The sequence below is a fragment of the Tetrao urogallus genome (assembly GCF_951394365.1).
Source record: "Tetrao urogallus genome assembly, chromosome: 3".
Classification (NCBI taxonomy): Eukaryota; Metazoa; Chordata; class Aves; order Galliformes; family Phasianidae; genus Tetrao; species Tetrao urogallus.
In genome coordinates, this window is record NC_136815.1 from 45,414,295 (window position 1) to 45,429,858 (window position 15,564).

At 44.4% G+C, this 15,564-nt stretch overlaps 1 protein-coding gene across 1 annotated transcript in view; it reads right to left on the reverse strand.

Annotated features, from left to right (window-relative positions):
- Nucleotides 1-6,188: 6,188 nt before the first annotated feature.
- CABLES1 (Cdk5 and Abl enzyme substrate 1) overlaps nucleotides 6,189-15,564 on the reverse strand; it is a gene marked incomplete at both ends in the record, with an annotated part of 67,039 nt that continues 57,663 nt past the window's right edge. Inside the window, 3 exons of the mRNA XM_079533959.1 lie at nucleotides 6,189-6,292; nucleotides 7,777-7,988; nucleotides 8,888-8,994. Of these exons, the coding sequence (XP_079390085.1) occupies nucleotides 6,189-6,292; nucleotides 7,777-7,988; nucleotides 8,888-8,994 (423 nt within the window). The remainder of the gene's footprint in view (nucleotides 6,293-7,776; nucleotides 7,989-8,887; nucleotides 8,995-15,564) is intronic.

Below are 15,564 nucleotides of genomic sequence, written 5' to 3' on the forward strand. Positions count from 1 at the left end.
AAAAAAAGGTACTGATAATAGAATCCTAGAGCGGTTTGGGTTGGAAGGACCTCCAAGCCCACCCAGTCCCACCCCCTGCCATGGGCAGGGCTGCCACCCAGCAGCTCAGCTGCCCAGGGCCCCATCCAACCTGGCCTTGAGCACCTGCAGGGATGGGGCACCACAGCTTCTCTGAAAAGACCACAGTGAGGTTTTCCCAAAAGCCTTCTCTCCTCCAGGCTGAACAACCGCAGCTCCCTGAGCCTTCAGAGGAGAAGTGCTGGACCATGTCCATCCGAGAAGTCTAATTCCCGCTGCAATGTTTCCTTAAAATGCTCGTTCTCTGTGAGGAGCTGTGTGGTGCAGTTGGGTTGTGGACTGCAACATGGGAGATTGTGGCTGTTGGCCAAGCCAGGCTGCTAATGAGGCTGTGCTTTCACCTGTGGAAGGAGGGGCGTGAGGAAGGTGCCTGAGGCTCACATTTTGGTTGGAGGCTTTCTTGAGAGCAGGGACTTCTCAGGCTGGGCTGTGAGGAGGGCTGGGAGAGGCATTGCATTCCCACTGGGTAATGCACCTCAGGTGGCAATAATTCCATCATTTCTGTTCTGAGTGGGATGCAAAAAATTTGGAAACCTTTTATCTAGCTTTTTAAAACTTTGCAGATACGATGTTCCCGCACTAGTATCTTTGAAATCTTTCTAAGCTAAAAATACAGTCAGGCTTCTTTTGTTACCAGCAGAAAATATCAACAGAAACCACAAGCTCCCATTGTTTTCACAGATCTGTAATTTCGTTAACTGTTCCTCCCTCCCTTCAGCAGAACTTTGGGCTGTACATCTCTGCAGTTTTTTACATCTGTTTTTGGTAGCGTATCTCCTCTCCCCATCTGGAGTGGCTGTTCTTCAGGACATGGGCCTGGTCCCCCTGCCCTGGGTGTCCCAGATGGAGCAGGGAGTGGACCTAGTGGGCCCAGAGGTGCCTGCCTACCTCAGCAACTTCTTGGTCCTCCCTGTTGCTTTGGAAGGTACACAGGCCATCTTCCAGGACTACAATCCCGCTCTTTTCCAGTAGCACACTATAGCTGCTACTGCTGCTCTTGCTATTTGTCCTGAGATTTTACACTGGGATCTGTGCAATGCTTTTGTTTGGTTTCTAGTGAATGAATGCTGTCCTTTGAGCACATTTGGACCACAAGTGTGAGCCAGCAGTGTGCGCTTTCAGCCCAGAAGGCCAACTGTGTTCTGGGCTGCATTACACAAGGGGTGGCCAGCAGACAGAGGGAGGTGATTGTCCCCCTCTACTTGGCTCTTGTGAGGCCCCATCTGCAGTACTGCATCCAGACCTGGGGCCCCCACTACAGGAAGAATGTGGGGGTCTTGGAGTGAGTCCAGAGGAGGGCCACTAAGATGATCAGAGGGCTGGAGCACCTCTCCTATGAGGAAGGGTTGAGGGAACTGGGCTTGTGTAGCTTGGAGAAGGCTCCGGGGAGACCTCACTGTGGCCCCAGTCCTTGAAGGGAGCATTGAAACAGGAGAGGGAACGGCTGTTTATGTGGATAGATAGTGATAGGACAAGGAGGAATCGTTTTAAACTGAGACAGGGGAGATTTAGGTTAGACATTTAGAGGAAGTTTTTCACACAGTGTGGTGACGCACTGGAACAGGTTGCCCAAGGAGGCTGTGGATGCCCCATCCCTGGAGGCATTCAAGGCCAGGCTGGATGTGGCTCTGGGCAGCCTGGTCTGGCGACCCCTGGTCTGGCCTGGGTTGGCGACCCTGCACATAGCAGGGGGTTGAAACTGGATGATCTTTGGGGTCCTTTTCAACCCAGGCCATTCTACGATTCTATGATTCTATGAAATCTACAGCCAAGGCAATGCGTCTGGGGCTGCAGGGCCTCACTGTGCAGCCAATGGACAGGAGCAAGGTTTCAGAGAGCCCTCTTTGTGTATAAGTCTCAGCAAAGGGATGAGTCTGAAAATTCTTCTCCCCTTTCCTTTTTTTTTTCCCCCATCTTTTCTACAAATGGCAGATGGATGAACAAATGAAGTTCAGGTCCTCCTCCCACACCTCCACCCCTTCCCTAAAGGTGCAACCTGGGACAGATTTCAGTCTCAGTAGTGATGTTGGCACTGCTGTAGCTGTGAATGCACAGTCTCTCACTTCTCTAAACAACTTTCACCTTTAAAAAAAATTTTTTTTTAATGTTGTTTCAATGCTTTTAACATGGAGACTGGTGCCAAAATCTGCTAGCATTGTGGGAAGGTGTTATCTTCGAATAAATTCCTCTGCCTCCAGCAAAGAGGCTCCATGCTATGTGGTTGAAGCAACTAGCTGATGTTATTTCATTTGAAGTCATTACAGACTACTCCAAAGATGACACTGGCATTTGTGAGATTACTTTGGAAGATGATTAGCAGAGCATTCTGTATATTTGTACATTCTGGGGCCCACGTAAATCAAACTGCTGTTCCCCACACCACAAATGCTGATTTGCAATTATGGGGCTCTATGGAATACAGACAGCTAAGGGTATGGGGTAGGAAACCAAACCTCTGAAAACTATTTATTAAAGTGAATGTGGAATCACAGAATGGTTTGGGTTGGAAGGGATCTGAAAGACCATCCAGTTCCAGCCTTCATGCCACAGGCAGAGTTGCCAGGCACTAAGTCAGGCACTAGATCAGATTGCCTAGGGCTCCACCCGAGCAGATCTTGAACCATTCAGTCCAAAAGCACAATATGTAGGTGCTGTCTGGTGAAAACGTCTGGCCTAACCAGGCCCAGGTATGTGCTGGATTTAGGGAGTGTCGGAGGTGGAAAAGATGGTTTGACTGCTAATAGATGGCAGATAATTGTGTTCAGTGTCCACAACTGCCACTCTGACAGCCTACTACGTGCACTACCACTGGTACGGAGCTAGCTGCAAACCTGAATAACACCTGGACTAAACCTAAGTGGCATATCCCAACCTCTCCAACTAACAAAGGGTAATGAGACAGAAGCATTGCATAGGAGCCTGCTTGTCTGTGTGTACTTCATGCTTATGTACATGATGAAGAGGAGCCGGTGCCAAAAAGAGATCTTGGCTGGAGAAGAGATCCTGGAAGTGAGGAATCTGCAGGAGATGAAGGTTAGGAGATGCCCAGGACTTCTTAATTATCAGCTTTATGTCCCAGAGGAAGACAAAACCAGAACCATTTGACACATACAGATGAGAGAACAGAATAATTTTACTTACTGTCACTGGTGGAAAAGAGTCTGGGTTTTTCAATTTTTTTTTTTTAACTTTTATTTATTTTTTCTAGAAAAAGCAAAAACTCTGCATGGTAGAGTGTATGGTATGTAATTTCAAAACATAACAGGTGATATGGAATGGATGATTTTCGGAACTACTTGAAGTTGAATCTAAAATCATTTGTAAATCAACACTTGTTACCATGTAAGACAAAGGCAAACAATCAACTTCTGTTTGTTGTTTGGTACAGATTTCCTCTGTCACTTCAGCCTGAATTTTCCCAGGATTGGGGAGAAAAGGGGGTACACGCTGCCCGTAGTCCTAACCACCATCATACTGACCATGCTTTGTGCTTTGAGATCTAGCATCATATGGCTTTATATACATTCCTAAGTGAACAGTGCAACATTGCCACCATCTTAAGTGTTTATTCCACATTGGAACTGTACTCACTCCATCACTCCAAAACCCTTTCCCACCCCCAAAACAATGAAAACAATGACAACAAGAAGCAGAAAGTCTCCAGCAATCAGATTTCCTCCCAGAAATCTGTGTAAACTGTGGATCGGGATTGGGTAGCAGCACAGGAGACAAAAAATGTGACAGCATGATTCAATAGCGTCTCTGAAGACTACTGTAAGACTGCCATTCTTTAGTCTGTATCTTGCAATCACAATTTGCTTTTTCCCTGCAATACTCTAAAGCAACATTAAAAAAAAAAATCAAGACTAAAAAGCAAAAGGCAGAACCTTTGCAGAAGGTAAAGCCTCCTCTTAGCTTTCAGCAGTCAGTGTTGGGAACAGATCTCTGCCACCAGAAGCAAATCTTGAATGTATATACATGATTTTGGAGGGGAGGGCCACAGCCGAGGACGGAAGGCCCTAGGACAGATCTGCTGACTGCAGTGGTCTGCAGACAGCTGCTGTGCTGCCGTGGGCACTCGGCCCTTCTCCTCCTGGGCTGCTGGGGCTGGGAGGCAGTGGGAGTGGGGGGCTGCGCTGGGGAGGGAAGTGCACATTTTTCTGTTCACCCAACCCCAGTCCCGCTGGAATGTATCTAATCAGTATTTAGACAAGTATTAGTAATAATTGTAAGCCAGCACAGTGACCCTCCCCCTTAAAATGGAGGGAGAGCAACAGCATCAGACGAATTCCCATTTGTCCTGACACATTTCCCATACCCTTTCCAGATCCTAGAGAGCAATCGTATGCAGGTGTTTTTCGTACTAGAATTTAAAGGAGTCAAAGCTGGTAAAGAAACTGGATGTTTTCTGGCCTAACCAAAGGAAGTAATAAAACCGGTTAAAGTAAGAGTGAAAGAAAGTAAGCATTAGTGTGTGTACATCCTCTGACATGTCCCACCTCTCGACGTTCTGCTCACAAGCCCTTCCCATACTCTGAGCAAGCACTCCCGAACTTACAGAGGTAAGGCTTCAGCTACAATCTCATGGCTGAGATTTATTTATAAAAGACATCAAAAGTGTAAGGATTTGACTGTACAGGATCTTGTGGGGCACGTGGAGGGCAAGGCTTGGGAAGTGAACCTGTGCAGGAGGAGATTGGACATGGGTGTGATGCCCAGAATGCCACTGGCTGAGTGATGCCCATGAGCACAGCCCAGCATCCACGCAGCATCAGGGAGTGCAGGCGACACTCGGCAGCTTCTGGGCATCCATCCAGTCAGAGCCATGGGAGTTGCAGGAAGGCTTCATGTTAAACTCCATACTGAAATGTTGGAAGGAACAGGGTCTTTAACTTAAATGGGCACTGATTATAGGTTTTGCACAGTCAATTTTCATTAAAAAACAAAACCTGAACAACAGCTGATGCCCCCGCTGTTGGAGCCTAACACACCTGTTATACTGCTGAGCCCTACTTTTTTTTTTTTTTTTTTTTTTAATAAAACACTGTTTTAAGATACAGCACAACAAATGTGCTTATTATGCACTCTAACATAGAGCACAGAAATACAACACTACAGAGTGCAAGTCTTAACCATCTCCACAGTGGGAAAAGTGCGAAGGTTAAAAATAAGCATGTGGCTTAACACAAGATATTTTTTAAAAACATGACATGGAAATCTCATACTAATGCTTTCACTTCTATCACAAACATGACTGAAAACTTATGGTCAGCTGCTGATCCTTCTCTCCTGATAGTAGTGTGATCCTTTCAAAGGTAAGATGTTGGAAAGATCAGAGAATTAGAAAACAATAAAACAAGCATCCACAAATGATCCCATTTACCACTTTTCCAGTAGTTATGTTTTTCAAGAAGTAAACACGTAAGGTCACCTTGATCTTCCCCCTCAGTAACTGATACAGGCTGAAACAGCAAAGCCACCCCATGGACACAGGTCAGGTCGGCATCGCGCACACACACACACACACTCTACACACAACACCCCACAGGAAAACGTGCACTTTCAATGCTGATACAACAATAGATTGGCACTTCTTCTTGACACAGTGAAGATATTCTCTTTACAAGCTTTTTCACAAGGAGTCCTTTCATGAGTTGCAGCAGGTTTGTAGAAAAAGCACTATGAGAATGCACTCAAGTGGGCTTTCAGGGTTTGTGTGATTGAGAGAGGGGTGGTAATGGAGGCGGCTGCCCCTCGGGCTTTTGTATGACTGATGACAGGTAGCTTGTAGGTCGCCAGTCCCCACTGGTAGGGTCAGTTGCCATCCAGTTTCAGCACATTAACCATGTACCAACATCTCAGTCTCCACTGCTTTGAGACAGTAACGACATCTAAATTTGTCAAAGCTGAGTCTTACGTCAACGCAGCGTTTCCATCAGTTGTTGACAAACACTGGTTCGGAGAGGGAGAGAGTGACGTGTTAGGAGTCTGTAACTTTGCATTTCCAGTAGTAATGCAGCTCAAGAGAGCCGGGGTGGGAACAGTCCGGAGCCCCTTCCAGCAGGGCAGCCAGTGCTAGGAGTTCTGGATCAAGCGTCTGTAGTGCGGCATCACTTCGTGCTCAGGAAGGTGGAGAGCAACTCCAAGGCCACCAGCACCGGGAACTCACAGGCAATCCGCTCTCGCCTGTTCAGCCGGAACTTCTCTTCAGTTTCTGTATCAACAGCCAGGAAAAAAATGAAAAGGACTTTGTCAACGAGGATTTGGCTTTCTAGTGCTTTCTTACAGATGATGTTATTCACATTTGCACCTAAGTGTGTACCACTATTTCCTGCTGATTTCTTACTGGGGAGATGGTTTACAAAGTTCAGCAGACTCACTGTTTCTGATGTTTGTCATTTAACTCGCTCATTCCTGCTCTAGCAGATACATCTTCTAAAGATTATAGTGATCAGCAATGCAGGAAAAGAAACACCTAGCTTTGTGCAGTCACTTGTGTAATGGAATACGTGCACCTTATAAGTGCCCACAGAATTCCTCTCTGCTTGAAATCTCAGATTTTGTTTCCAGCATGGCACTGTTACAACACACTGTTAGGGAAATTATTTACGCTACAATTAGATACATTTGACTGTAATGCCTCAGAGGCAAAAAGTGTCATCTATAACAACTCTAAGTACAGTGTATATTAGAAACTGCTATTCCCAAAGGAGATTAGATAGATTTCATACTTGCTTTCTGCTGCACTGTACTACTGTACTAAACCTTCCATCTGTTCTGCTGTTCTCACTGGATTTGGATGCTACAGAAGAAGGCAGCCAACTCTTCAGAAATATTCTCCCCCACTCCACTCTTATGACCTCCCTTGCCTTGCTGCTTTGTTGCCCACTGGATCTAATGAAAACCTCCATGTGCCTTAAGGGCAGACCAATGATTCAGAATTGGCAGATCTTCCAGCTTCCACTCAGTTTACTTTTTCCTGGCTATTTGAAGAATATTCTACTAAACTACCAGACCAGTTCTGTGGCTGGGGCAGAAAGATGTGAGTCCAGTTCTGCCTCCAACAGAGTTCCCACGTCTCTTGAAGTGAGTTGGTTGTACTCAGCTGTGAGACTGATTTTCTGTTGTGTTAAATCGGTGTCTCAGTGCTTGCAAACGTGTTATGGAATAAGACACCCTTCTGTTTCTTAATTCTTTAATATGGAGTGGGTAGAAGACCGAACACCTTCTTCCACAAAAAAAAAAAGTTAGGGTGAAGTGTCTAATGGAAACCATATCCACTTGCCCTAAAGGTTAACTTGATGAATATAGTATTGGTAGTAAGATTTCTTCCCAAGTTACCATCTACCCTTAACTTTCAAAGAACAGTCTTTACTAACACTCTTAAAAATAAAATTAAAAGCAAAATGAATTTCCTGAAGGTTAACTTTTGACTTGTATTGGCAGAATGGTGGTAAGATACATGTATCAGACCTCAAAATATCCGATACCAAGGGTGCTCGGTCACATCAAATGGGTTTCTTGGTCCTCTGCTATCACACAGATCACTCCTACTTCCCCATCAATGTAAAATAAAGGAATGCGGTTAGCTAGCTGGAGGGCTGGATACCTAAAGAAAGCATGACTACTGATAAGCAGGCTTGTATATACCACGCACTGGCACTTTATGTAGAGAGAACACAGGAATTGTATGGATACCTACATCTATAAGATGCTTGACTTCATGTTTTCTGAGGTCACTGCCAATTTTGGCTGCTAAGAGAACACAGGCTCCAGCACAAAGCTTTCTATTCTGCTTGTTCAGCTTCCCCTTGAGAGCGAGCTTCTCAAAGTAGACAAAGGCCATGGCTACTGTGGGCTCTTCAAAACCACATTCTTCTTGAGCAAGCTTGCGCATTTCTCTCTTCAAGCTGAGTAAAGAGACCAGAGAAGTGTGCCGTGAACTGCATGTTAAAGCATTACTCATTTCACCATAAGAGTCATTATTGCAGAGCTTCCTGCTTACACAAATGGAAAGGGAAAGTGTAATTTACTGGGCAGGTATGTTTATGCTCTATTTTGGGGACACTCTGTTTTGACTTAATCCTTTCCCCCCAACAGGTAGTTGTATCAAACTGCAATAGTAACTGAAGAGCTTTGACATTCTTTGGTAAAAATATTTCATTGGAAGTCTTAAGCTATACACAATTTATTTAATAGCAGTGGATTGATTGCTTGTGATCTATATGCAACTTTGCAGTTGATTATGTTTGGTCAAATCCAAACTTGCTATGCACTGTAGAATTCTGTAGTTACAGAGCAACAGGAGCCAGTATCCTTCTGGCCACTTCGGTCACATTAAATCACCATTATTCAGTATGTATAGACTGCTACACTAGAAACAGTGACAAAATACTACAACTTTGCAGTGAAACTTATCCGTTGTTTTGCTTCTGGCCATGCTCTTTGCACAAGAGGCAAAAATGAACATTTCTCCCTCTTCATTGTCTTTCTAAGCTAAGTGCCATAAGTTTGAAGTCTTTTTTTGTATCATTTTTTCTGGATCTGATAGTATAACGCAAGCACAGCTCACATCCTCATCCTCTTATAAGTGGAGCTTGACACCTGAGTGGTACGTGCTTGCACAGTCCTCTATCTGGTTTTCTCAGCCAACTAATCAAAGCAATCATCTGACTTATTCTGCACCTCTGCAGGTCACTGCTCTTGGAAAATCAATCAGTGCTGTGTGTCTCTTCATGTACAACAGCAATCACACTGCAACGTGAGACAGCCGTATCACGTTGCAGCCTTACCGAGCTCCGCAACGTACCTTCTTATTTTACTGAGGGTTAACTTGATGTGAGGGAACTTTTCCTTAAATGTCTCATTCATGTCCTTTTTGAGATCTGATGGCTTCACGTAGTCTATGACTGTGGTCTGTAACACATGGTTGAGAGAAAATCATTCTTATAGTTTACAACATGATCACAGTTATAGTTAACAAACATGATGGCTCACTCCCTGCAAGCAAGAAATACCAAACAAGCACCAGTCAGTCTTAATGATTTCAGAAACAGGAAAAATGAGGTCTGAATTAAGGTATCAATTTGCTTGCAACTGCTCCATCAGAATGGGTGACCTGAAATCAGAGATGAGTGTTCAGCACAAACCCTGAGCAGCACATACCTTATTACAAGCCTTCCAAAGACTGCTGAGGACGAGTTTAAGCCAAACGTGGGTGGATAAAACCTAGCTGACAGTTCTTGTTAAGCCAAAGTTCAGTTATCACAATAATTAATTTGATGACCAGACTTTGTGTGTGGCTCTGAAACATACTGCCAGTCTCAAACTTAATGCTCAAAGGAATTGCTGGCATAAATTGTTGAGTACTGTATCCTAGAATTATGACAAAATAGGTAATAGGCCTAAATGGTGAGTAATTCAACAGAATGAAAGATAGTAATACTCTCAAAAGTTACAAACTAAGTGAACAGAAATACTGAGTTAGAACAACATTAGAAGTGTACAGCCTACTTCCTTTACCTTGAAATTCCTGTTCTTCATCATTCCTAAATGTGTTTAAAAACCATGTGGATGTGGTGCTCAGGGACATGATGTAGAGGAGGATTGTTAGAGTAAGGTCGTGGTTGGACTTGATGATCTTTAAGGTCTTTTCCAACCTGAGCAAATCTATGATTTTCTCATCCCCTTAAGAATTTCTTTATTTAGCAGAGGGCCCTCCTGGCTCATCCTGCATGCTAGAAGCAGCAGCAGCTATGGGTGTGCAGCGCTTCTGTCACTCCTTCAGTATTCATTCAGGAAACACTTTGCCAAAACCATCTGCCACCACTCACTTGGCCTGAAACTATCAGCCAAACAACAGCAAATCCTTCACTTTAGTTATGTGCCAATTCTCTTCCTGGCTTTGGCTGTTCCGACCTTGAACAGAATGCATGGAAGACAATACAGTTTCCAAGTATCCAGTTACTGGTTTCTCTTTTCCTTCTAATTTCTGTTTATGTTTAAACTACATTATGTTAACTGTAAACAAAGAGAGGTAGAAAGAGGCATGCAAACCACACCATGTTATGCCTTTATAGAAGATTAAGCCTCCTTGTATTATATCCTCATGGGAATCTAAATCAGCTGAATATCCTTTGTTTTTTTTTTTTTTTCTTTTTTTCCCCAGTATTTAAATATGGAAGGATTTGGGGAAAGGAGAATATAGAGGCTTTGGAGAGCAACTGAACAACTTGTCTGATTACGTCCTTGGCTGCATCAGATTTGAGCATAAAGAAGAGCGAAAGGCAACTAACTTGTCCTGCATTTTGTTTAAGAGCTATGGTACTGAAATAAGGGGTAATAACAGGAATTTAGAAGAAAGTGGAGTGTGCTTCTCCCCTAAATAGCTCACAGCAGTATTTGAGGCAAATGAGCTATAATGAAGAGGAAAAAGCCAACTTCTTGGCACATGGAGTTGTTACAGTCATACATACCTTTAACAATGAGGGCTATTCAGCTATCTGACTCGCAGTGTGAAAAGCATAATTTGTCCAGATAAATTGCTCCCCATGACATCTTGGCAGGTAATTTTGCTAGGCATGTCAAGCACAACAGCTGCCTGCCGCTAAGTATGAATGCTTGCAAGCCCCCTCTGACGCAGTTACATCCTAAGCACCAATCCAAATTTTTCTCAATAAAGAGGATGATTTATTACAAAATTCTGCCCAATGAAGGAGAGCTGCCAGTTATAAGAAATCATCAAAAAGGAGAATGCCACGACAACCTTCTATAGCCAGCTCTGTTGCCCTGCACGTGCATGTATGAGCCAGAGCACAGGCCCAGGCAGTCCCCGCAGTGATCCACATTCTGTCTTCAGGCTGAGGCAGGCAGCTTGCTGCCATGCCTGAATAAAAAGAAAGGTAAAGATGGAGCAGAGAAACTCTGCCCTATTTGGGCTAGAAGAGAAAAGCATCACCTGGCTGTATGGGTCTGCCTGTGGCCAGGCCTGCTGAAGGCAGAAGAAAGTGTGGATTTGGCTGAATGCACAGTCACCTGATTGTAGGAGGCCTTGCTGCAGGCCTGCAGGACTCAGCCCTCAGCAACTGAAGAACAAACTCTTACTGATTACCTCTCTCATTTCTTTCCATGGGACTTTGTTTCCTACTTGCCTACTCCTTGTCTCTTTTTTTTCCCCTCAAGATGACCATCAGCAGTTGTGTGCTTCTGATGCTTGCATAGACATGCTGGGAGTTTTAGTGATACTACAGGAATCCTCCTAATACTGCTGTAAGAGGACTATTGAGAAAAGCTATAGAGCTATATATATATAAAGTTATAAATTAGACCAGCACTATTTGCTACTTGAAATACAGGAATGTGGGTCCAAGCCTCACTCACTTATTTACAGATTCAAAAGATTGCTAAGTATAGCAAGGCTACCCGCTACTAAGTCCAAAGTTTATTTTATATACTCTCAGAATTTTTGGTTGTCTTGGGCAAGCTTGGAAAGAGTGAGCTTGGTGCTACTTTGCAAAGCTATACCATGCCTTGTTCCAAGCTTTATTGCAAACCTAACTAACTACGTGTTGCTTGCTCTCTGTTACCACAAAGCTCCTTAGTTTTATCTTAGTTATCTCCCACAAAGCCACCATGGGTTTTTCTGGCAGACCTGCTCTTGGCACTTTCCAGGTGATCATTTCCTCCTGTACAGAGAACATCAAATAGCATGGATTGGCTGTGCAGGACAGAGACTACCTCGCAGAGAGAGGGCCCAAGCACGCTGCAGAGCCAGCTGGAGGGCTGTATGCAGGTTACGCTGGCCAGCAGGCTGTGCTTGCTTCCACTTCTAGCATGTACTTTTTACATGGGAAGACAGTGATAGGACAAGGGAGAACGGCTTTAAACTAAAAGAGAGCAGATTTGGGTTAGATGTCAGGAAGAAATTCTTCACTCAGAGGTTGGTGAGGCGCTGGCACAGCTGCCCCTGTAAGCTGTGGTGCCCCATCCCTAGAGGCACTCAAGACCAGGTTGGATGGGGCCCTGCCCATGGCACAGGGTGGGACTGGGTGGGCTTTGAGTTGCCTTCCAACCTAAGCCATTCTATGACGAGTCACATATGTGATCCTGCAGCTGTCTCATGGGTACCTTACACACTGCTCTGCTTTTACCGGGGAGTTCTCTGTCCCAGTCGACTGCCAAGAGGACTACCTGTATTTAAATCTTTGTTAAAAAAAAAGTTGTTTTTTTTTTTTTTAATATGTAAAGTAAAACATTCAGAGGCTTGAGAATAAGCAGACAGCTTAAAGCTGAAAATGGAAAGGAGGTACAACTATTTTTAAACACAGAGATTTGTCAATTTTGTGCCAGTGATAAGGATCTGCGATAAGGATCTCCCCCTCCAACTCTGAATACTGCTGCTTCCTGCTAGACAACAGTCTCTACGATATAAATCACAATAATGAAATCCAGATGAAAGCCAGTGTGTGCTGGTTTTGATTCATGTAACAGGATAACAGCAGCATGTTTGAACACAGTGGCTCTAAGGCAGCTGTCTCATCTTGTCAGTGCCATACTGGAAAGCCCAACTAACTGTCCTTATTCTCGGGAAAAGGAATTGCACAACTTCTTTTCTTTTTTCCCATGATTTTTTGGGTAGCTGCTGCAGAAGCCTGACTTGTCCCTTGTCCAGCTGATGCCAACAGAAATGACAAATTAGGGATGCTGCCCATCAGAGGGGCAGCGTTCTCGCTGCCACACTGTGCACCTACGAGGCTGTGGAGAAATCCCAGCCCCAGCTCCCCATTCACCTGTTCAAGTATCCTCTGTCTGTCCTTTCCCCCAGGCACAGCTTGCACACTGCAAGTCGCTCAGCACCGACCCTTCCATGGAGTAGGAAAGGGCTGGAGGAAACCTCAGTGCGCGCACAAGGTCAGAAGCATGGCCAGGGTGTCCTAATGACCCACAAGGGCCAGCTGGGATCTTACTGTAGAAACGGGACTGCTCTGACCTTTCTGTTTGCCACCTTTTCTCCTGCTCAGCATTTCCTCTTTCTTTTCTCTTCTTTGCTTTAGAATTTTATTTCTCTTGGGCTGCTTGGCAGTCACAAACAAAGTTGCTGTGTCAAAAAGACATCACTGCACGCAAAGTAGAGTTCTGTCTGTCTGGAACAGCTCTGGTATTGTCTGTACAGGAGCACTGTACAATACTGATGCTCCAAATTTTATCAGGGGGTTGCAAACACTCTAAAAGGAGCATGACATTTTTCTATCTAAATGTTCTCATAGAGAACGCTACTCCCTAACAGTGAGGCATCTGCACTGCCAGGGCTGTCACATACAGCAGCAGTGTAGTGGGAATGACCCACCCTTCTCCCCAACACTCTAATCTCCCATGTTTGTAACTTCTGTCATCCAGGCTCGTCTGTCTTGTTTCTCACAGCTTGCTCGCACGAAATAAATTTCACTTTAGTATTCAGAAATTCTCCTCTGTGAGCTCTGTTCACGTTCTCTGTATACAAATCTGCAGATGTATATTTTAGTTTGGTGACGGGAGTTGCACAAGACAAATGAAAGCTTTGATAGATGGCAGCTGACAGATGCCTGGACAACATGATGAATGCTTGGGCTGAGGGCTCTGCTCTGCACACTTTTTGCATGGCTGGCAGTTTTGAACTTGGAGGTTAGCTTCTGTGTTATTCACACGCGTTTTCAAGCAGCTGCTTTCTCACAGGAAAGCTGTATATATAGTTTCCTAAATGCAGGAGGAGGAAGGATGCCTGAAATGGTTGGAAAGACTGGCAGGATGAAATAGCGTTGAAAATAAACCCTACTTTGGCATGCTACCAGTAAAAGATGACCTAGACTTGGGTGCCTCTACCTCCCCCTTAAGAAAGGTAAGATCAGAATAAAATAGGTGAATAAATGGAAGTTATAAAATAAATTCTCTTCAGCTGCCTTACCTTGGACCTGTGATAAATGCAGTCCATGGAGAGCAGACACAAGTCCATCAGGTTTAAGCAGACTGTCAGTAGCACAGTTCTGAACCACACAGCAGAGAAGTCAGTGACTGTGTACTGCCTTAGGGTATATAGCATGAGCTATGTAGCTGTGAACTGTCTGTAACTCAGTGTATATGGAGGTGGCTAAGTATGCATATATACGGGAAATCCTGCTAAAGCAGAAGCTTAGAACAGTCATGGAAAATAGGAGTCATTCCTTTATAATGGTAATAATAACTACACAAAAAAGGAAAAGGAAGACTAGAAGATGTTTCTATTGTTAAAAAGTTACTAACTTTCAATGACCTTAAATTGAAATATTTACAATTTCACAAGGCAAACCATCTGAAAACTCTCTGTCTGAGTGCATATAAGGATGCCAGTTTATTTTATTCTGTTAACACCCTGAAATCGTTCTCATTTAATACAGTGTTCCATTGTTACTAAATACATGCTTACTGGAGCCTCAGCCAAATATAGCATCAAATCCATACAGCACTGGCTTTAACTATGAATATATACCACCACTGCAATTCTCTGCTCCCTGAGACTTTTGGGTACGAAGCCAGCAGCTGATAAGAAAGCAATCTGTAGATGTTTAATTTATATCTACAGAAGCAGCTTGAAGAATACGGTGCCAATGCCAAAGGCCACAGTCTGCAAGTGGAGTACTTCTGACCTTGGTGCTCCCTGTGAAAGACAGCAACGAGGAGCGAGAGGCTGAGTGCACTCCAGCATCATGCAGGGCTTTCATCAGCCCACATGCACAGAACAGTGAGCAGTTCTAATTTTAAAACCACACTGGAAGACCAATATCTAATAATGCAGCCTAGTTATGCTTGACACTGGTTCTTCACTTGGCAGATGCAAGCTGATGGCCAGCCTGCTGCAAGAGCCCTACAGCCTTATGCAACGCACTTTTTTCTTTAATCAGCAGTGCATAGCTGTCAATTTGTTTTGTTATAATTAAACCAATACACGGGAACTGTCATTAAGGACCAAAACCCGATTTCCAAGTTTATCCCTTGGGCACAGATAGATGGATATTGCACGGACGTTGTTACAAAAGGGTCACTCAAAGTCAAGCTGCTACTGATCTGGGCTTTTCCTCTTTTCCTGCAAGTCCTGGCAGCAGAGAGCAGCCGTGTGAACACACTCCTGTGCTCTTGTATTAGCAACAGAACCAGAGCTTGGGAGTTGGCCTCATCCACGCTGCAGAGTGAGTTTTTGCTCCCTGCACAGAAAGTGTTTCCTTCTGCTCACAAGAATGCAGGATGAGCAGGGAGACACTGCAGAACCTGGCTGCACGCTGGTCAATGTGAGACACTAGTGAAGAAGTCACTGTTCTGCCTGGTAGCTGGTGAAAGTTCCTATTCAAGGGAGATTTAAGGATCTGCAAGAATTCCTGCTTCAGCAGTATCAGCCAGGAAGACATCTGTTAGCCATGACATGATGTTTCCCTCCCCCCGCCTCCCCCAGCATGAATTCTTCTACCTCTTACTGTTTAT